This window comes from Lagopus leucura, unplaced genomic scaffold, assembly GCF_019238085.1.
Source record: "Lagopus leucura isolate 7727_CA_CO unplaced genomic scaffold, USGS_WTPT01 200-5_obj-0_obj, whole genome shotgun sequence".
Classification (NCBI taxonomy): domain Eukaryota; kingdom Metazoa; phylum Chordata; class Aves; order Galliformes; family Phasianidae; genus Lagopus; species Lagopus leucura.
This window is the reverse complement of record NW_024967787.1, coordinates 9554-15921: the sequence shown is the minus strand read 5'-3', so window position 1 is coordinate 15921 and position 6368 is coordinate 9554. Positions and strand designations below refer to the sequence as shown.

Genomic DNA, 6368 nt, shown 5'->3' with positions numbered 1-6368 from the left:
CACATCTGGCTGCGCCGCCCAGATGTTTGGTTGCCGAAGCGACCGCTGCCTGTAAACACATCGTGGCCCCCTCTGGGTCCGCCTGGTTCTGCTCAGCCCAGGGCGGAGGGCCCTGCAGGGGGGGGGGAGTTTGCTTCCCTTCGCTCCATGGGGAGGTGGTCCCTACATCCCCCGATGCTCAGCGTGTGGCCGATGTGAGGACATCGTGCCCCTCCTCGGCCGCATTCTGCTCTGCTGCTGGCCGCTGTGTCCTGGAGCTGCCTGCTGTGCAGCCCACAGGTGCCGTGGCCACGCCATGAGCTCAGCGCTGGCCCTGCGCCCGGCCCGGGGCTATGAAAGGGCTGGAGCCGCCCCGGAGCCCTCAGTGCTGTGCTGCTGCCGCCGGGCCTGGCCCAGCAGAACCTAACAGAACCCAATTGGGCTGAACAGGGCTGAGGTGAGCAGAACTGAGCTGAGCTGAGCCGAGCCAAACTGGGTTGAACCAAACCAGCCAGACCCAATTGGGTGCAGCTGGGCTCACCTGAACCCAACTGGTCCAGTTCCAGGTCCCACCCACAGGTCACATCCTGACCCCTGGGAGCAGCTCCAGCACTGGGGAAGTACTGGGGAGATGGGGGGAAGGAGGGGTGGGGATGGGGCTGCAGCATCGCTGCGTTACGGGGCTGCTGGGGTTACTGGAGGAGCTGGCTGGTGCTACTGGTGCTGCTGGAGTTGCTGAAGTTACTAGAGTTATTAGAGTTAGTGCAGCTGGTGGGGATTTCTGGAGTTGCTGGAGCTGCTGGTGCTGCTGGAGTTACTGGGGTTGCTGGGGTTACTGGTGCTGCTGCAGTGGCTAGAATTATTGAAGTTGCTGGATGGTTTGACTTGCTGGTGCTGCTGGTATTACTGGAGTTGCTGGTGTCACTGGAATTACTGGAGAAATTGGCATGCTGGTGCCAATTGCTGGTGTTGCCAGCATTGCTGATGTTGTCGGTCTCACTGATGCTACTGGTGGTGGTAGTGTCAGTAGAATTATTGTGCTGTGGTGTTACTGGAATTCCTGACGTTATTTGTGTTCCCTGTGGTATTGGTGTTGCTGGGCAGGGCTGCTGATGGTTACTAGAGTTCATATATTCTGAAGGGTGGTGTGTGAAGCTACTGGAGGCAGTGGGAACTGGGATCACTGGGGTGTAGCTGGCAGCACTGGGGCCACACCACAGCCCCAGCTCTGTATGGGACCCTTGGAGTCGGGGGGGGGGGGGAGGAGGGGGGGAAGAATGACACCAGGGGTGTGAGGTGGGTGTAACCCCACCCCACGGTGTCCGAGACCTCTGTGTGTCCCCTGGGAGGTCCCTGTGCCGCTGGCATCCGTCCCCTCCCTGCAGGATCATGACCCCGGGGCTGCCGCTGCTGCTGCTGGCGCTGGCACTTCGGAGAGCGCAAGGGAATGCGGGAACATCCCCCGGTCCTCCCCCTGTCCCCCCGGAGCTCTCCTGTGGGGCAGAGGTGCTGGAGGCGGTGCTGGGACGGCTGCGGGCACTGGAGGGAGAAGTGCGGGCGCTGCAGGGACAGTGCGGGGACAGCCTGGGGCCCCAGGCTGGCACTGGTATGGGGGCGGGGAGGGGGGAGATGGGGACATGGAGGGTGTGGGGATCAGGGATACGGGGGATGTGTTGGGGAGAATGGGAGATATGGGAAGACTTCGGAGATATGAGATGTATGGGGCTGTTTGAGGGATGTGGGGGGACAGTGGGGACACGAGGGACGCGGTAGGGAGCATGGGGATAGGGGCGTAGGGGATGTGGATGGGAGGACAAGGGGATGAGGGGATGCAGGGAAATGTGGAATGTAGGATGATGGAGAGTAACGGGGTAACATGGGTGATGTGGACAAGGGAGCAGTGTAGGACATGGGGCGGACATTGGGACGTGGAGGACACAGGGGTGCATGTGAGACATAATGAGCTGCGGGGGTGTGTGAGGGACATATGGGGAGACATGGAGAAGTCAAAGGGAGGTGTGTGGCTCACGAGGACCCTGCTCAACCCCACAGGCAGCACAGCAGCGCGGAGGCTATGTGACACCCCTGGGGCAGGGGGCTGCTGTGGGTGCCGCATGGGGGAGGCCGGGGATGGTCTCCCGTGTCCCGCACCCCGCTGTCCCTTCGACTGCAGTGACCAGGGACGTTGCCGTGCTGGCCGCTGCCACTGCTTTGAGGGCTTCACAGGACCATTCTGTGCGACCCCCATCTGCCCCTCTGGCCGTGGTGGGCCCCACTGCTCCCTCGGTATGTCCCCAAGCCTGCTGCTCCCTTGGCATCTGGTCCTGATGCCGCTTCCAAGTATCCTTGTCTGTCCCCCAGTTTCCTCTGCTGTTCTTCAGTGCTCTCCCAGTGTCCCCATCCCAGTGCTTTCAGTTGTCCCAGATCCCTCCAGTGTCCTGGTGTTCCCATGGCTTGGGCACTTTTGTTCCTTGGAAACTCCCTCCGTGTCCCCATATTGTCTTCATCCCTTTGACCTACTGTCCTGTGATGTTCTGAGGGTGTCCCCACGCTGTGGCTGCCTCATCCTGTAGGGCTCAGAAGTGTTCCTGTGGGGCCACCTCCCATCTGGGCTCTTTCCCTGCAGAGATCCCCTCAGTGACGCTGCGCCTGGCTGCGCGCAACCAGACATCCTTCCGTGTGACCTGGCCGCGGCCAGCCAAGCCTGTGGATGGCTATGAGGTGGCAGTCATCCCCATGGTGAGCTGGAGACGGGGATGGGAATGAGAGCGCATCCTCAGCACAGTGATGTCCCAGTGTGGTGGCTCCAATGTGTCTGCAGTGTGAAACTTGTCCCCAGGATGGGCTGGTGTCCATGGTCATCGACTTCTGCCCCATTTGGGGGCATCTCTAAAGTGTCCTCATTGTGTCCCCAGCATGTCTCCAATGTGCCTATTGTCTTCAGACCATGACAGAGGCCAGTTCACACCATTGCAGCATGGCTCAGGAGTGGAGACATCTCCCCACTGTGTCCCTTGTGCTGAGGATTAGTCGTGGTGGTGTCACCCATCTGCTGCTTGTCTCCAGCACATCCTCTGTCACACCTGTGGCCACTCCTCTGCTGCCCAGCATGGAGGCAGTGATGTGTCCCCATGTGTCCCTGAGTCATCTCCCAGCTCTAGGAGAAGTCATTGACTGTGGCCACCTGCCTGGTTCAGGAAGAGGTCCCACATGGCGTCTTCAGTGTGTCTTTGATGTGTCCTTTGTCCCTAGGATGAACCAGCAGCACTGACCACCCACGAGCTGCCTAGTTCAGCTGTCACCTTTGAAGTGACAGGGCTGACACCTGGACAAGCTTTTGAGATCTTCATCCAGGCCCAGCGGGAGCAGCACCTCGGGGCACCGGGCACCTTGCGTGTCCGCACCTGTATGTGCCATCTGCTGTGGGACAGGCATGGGGACAGAAGGGGCATGGGATGATGTGGGCACAAGAATAGGGGCAGGGATGACACTGCGAGGGGGCAACATGTATGGAGACAGCATTCAGCACAGAGATGGGAATGAGCACAGCACAAGGACAGGCATGGGGACAGGAATAACGCAAGCACGGGGTGGGGACATCATGGGTGTGGGGTCTGAGGTGGGGACAGGGATGATTGAGGTGGGGACAAGCATGGGAGTGAAGATGGAATGGGAACGGGGATGGGAATGTCGCAGCTAAAGAGATGGAGGAAGGAACAGGCGTGGGGTACGATTATAGGCAGTCATGGGGCAGGGATGGGTACTGGAATGGGAGCAGAGATGTGTGGTGTTTGCAGCCTCTGTCTGTCCCCATGTGTCTTTATTGTTCCCATGGCTCTGAGGGTCCACATGCATCTGTCTGTCTTGCAGAGGTCTGTGTGTCAGCAGTCTGTCCCTGTGGGTCCATATGTCTTCCTGAGCCTGTTCATCTGAATGTATCTCCATGGGGCTGTGTGTCCCATGGGCTCATCTGTTCACTTGGGGCCTTGTGTCCCTTCAGGTCTGTGTGACCCCAGAATATCCCCATGCATCCCCATGGGTCCATGTGTCTCTACATATCCTGATGCTTCCCTGCGTGTCCCTCTGTCCCTATCTGTCTGTGCCCATGAGTCTGGATGTCTCCAGCCACTCCCTATGGTTCCCCAGTGTCCAGTGTCCACAGTCTGTCCTTAGGCATCTGTTTGTCCTCCTCTGTTCCTGTGTCCATCCATCCCTGTGTCCCTGGGCTGTGGCAGATGAGGGATTTTGGGGACAGGCTAGTGACCTGGATCCCTTCTGTTTTCACAGTGCTTGCCCAGTCTCTGCCCAACCAAGGGGGGCTACGGGGCACCCCTACATTTCTGGCATCTCCAGTGGCCCCAGCATCACCATCAGCCCGAGGGTCTCCAGCATCCCCACGGTCCCCAGTGTCCCTGGGGTCCTTGGGGTCACCAGCATCCTCAACATCTCCAAGGTCACCAGCATCCCTGAGGTCTCCAGTGTCCCCGGAGTCCTCAGCAGCACCAACTTCCCTGGAATCCCCATTGTCTCCAGAGTCCCCAGTGTCCCCGAGGTCACCTACATCTCAGTGGTCCCCAGCATCCCCACAGTCCCCACTATCCCCAGCATCCCCTGTGTCCCCAGTGCTCCCAAATGTCCCATCCCTGCATGAGCTGGGGGTCAAGCTTTCTTCCTACAATGGATCCTTGCTGCAGCGCCTAGAAAGCCACCTCCGGGCCACGGATTTTCCACTCCGAGGCAACCAGACAGTGCCTGCAGTGGCCCGTGCCATCCTCTCCTACCTGCTTCGCCGCAGCCCGGCCTTGCTGCGTCATCAATTCCTCCGCCACCTCCAGCAGAACCCCCACCCCAAACCTCAGGTGTTGCCAGGAGCTGCTGGTGAGGCCCTGGTGGATTTGGATGGGCTGCGGGGTCATGCGGAGACCATAGTGATCCGCTATCAGCTGCTGGAGGAGCCGGAGGGGGATGAGGGGGAGATGAGGGTGCCAGGGGACACCACAGTGGCCCGGGTGCCAGGGCTGGTGCCAGGGGCCACATACCGGGTGGAGGTGCACGGTGTGGTGCGGGGACGTGTCTCCAAGTCCTACACTTCCCTGGTGACTGCAGGTAGGTGACAGGGGTGGGGATGGGGACAGCGTTGCTTGGTGGCATCCAAAAACTCCACGCTACTCTTTGGGTTGCAGGGCTGGGTGACACCAGTGAGCCTCCATCAGAATGGAAGAACCTCTATGAGATGGAGGGGACTGAGCCCCAGGGGGCCATGGCCAAAGCAGGTAACCCCAGATGGTGGCAATGGGGTAACTCAGATGTTCACCAGCACTTGGTATCCAGGTTGATGTGGTTGGATGTTTGTATGGTGAGATGGGTGGATGGAGGAGTGAATAAAGGGATCAATGGAAGGACAGACTGAAGGTTGAATGCAGGTTAGATGGATGCATAGATATTTATACCTTGCATCTTGACATGACCGTTCCAGCACCATCAGAGGAGGAACCAACACAGCAGCCCCACCTAGGCATGCTCACAGTCTCCCACGTGACTCCAAGCTCCATCCAGCTGGAATGGAGTGTCCTGGAGGGCACCTTTGACTCCTTCACAGTGCAGTACAGGGATGCACAAGGCCAGCCACAGGCACTTGCGGTGGACGGTGGGTCGCGCACAGTGACCGTGCACGGGCTGTCGCCGTCCCGCCGCTACAAGTTCAACCTGTATGGGGTGTGGGGGCGGAAGCGCATTGGTTTCACCTCCACTGATGCTGTCACAGGTGAGGCTACTGTGAGCCCCCCTTTGGATCACTTCAAGCTTCAAACTTGGGAGACAAGGGAACAAATCTTGCCCTTTGATTTGATGCTGTGAATGACTGTGTGCAGGGATTGAGGGCTGGAGAGCTGAAAAGATGGAAAACTGGATGAGGGTGTGAGTGGCCCATGGGTTGGTTGTAGGTAGATGGATAGGTTGGACAGAGGGTGCCGACTGAATAGGTGCAAAAATGGATTTTTGGATGAGTGGAGAAAATGAGTGCGTGAATGGATGGAAAAAAAGTAAACAATAGTGGATTTATGACAGTCTGGATTATCTAGCAAAAAAGATAATTAAGTAGATGAGAATGGAGGGGAAAATATGGAGAAAGAAAGTTATATAGCTTTCTGTGCTGAGTGGGTGGCGGCTATAGATGACTGGATGCACATAAAAATAGATAAACAATAGCACAAATGAGTGCATAGGTGAAAGGACGTCTGTCTTATATGTGTATTTTGTTGTGTTAAAGCTTCAGCAAAACCAAAGGAAGAATCACCTTCACCACCGCGCCTGGGTGAGGTGACAGCATCGCACGTCAGCCCCGACTCCGTGCAGCTGGAGTGGAGCGTCCCCGAGGGCTCCTTTGACTC

The 6368-nt window shown here is 58.2% G+C and overlaps 1 protein-coding gene across 2 annotated transcripts in view; it reads left to right on the top strand.

Moving 5' to 3' along the window:
* Window positions 1-370: 370 nt before the first annotated feature.
* LOC122193312 (tenascin-X-like) overlaps window positions 371-6368 on the top strand; it is a 10367-nt gene continuing 4369 nt past the window's right edge. Inside the window, exons 1-9 of one of the 2 annotated variants that reach the window (XM_042894056.1) lie at window positions 371-436; window positions 1365-1585; window positions 2032-2265; window positions 2606-2718; window positions 3232-3385; window positions 4267-5085; window positions 5163-5252; window positions 5456-5743; window positions 6248-6368. The exon at window positions 6248-6368 is cut by the window's right edge and continues 137 nt beyond it. In XM_042894056.1, coding sequence (XP_042749990.1) covers window positions 1369-1585; window positions 2032-2265; window positions 2606-2718; window positions 3232-3385; window positions 4267-5085; window positions 5163-5252; window positions 5456-5743; window positions 6248-6368 — 2036 coding nt within the window. In that variant the 5' untranslated portion in view covers window positions 371-436; window positions 1365-1368. Of the gene's footprint in view, window positions 437-1254; window positions 1586-2031; window positions 2266-2605; window positions 2719-3231; window positions 3386-4266; window positions 5086-5162; window positions 5253-5455; window positions 5744-6247 lie in introns of those variants that run through there. The other variant, XM_042894057.1, reaches the window with a different exon arrangement.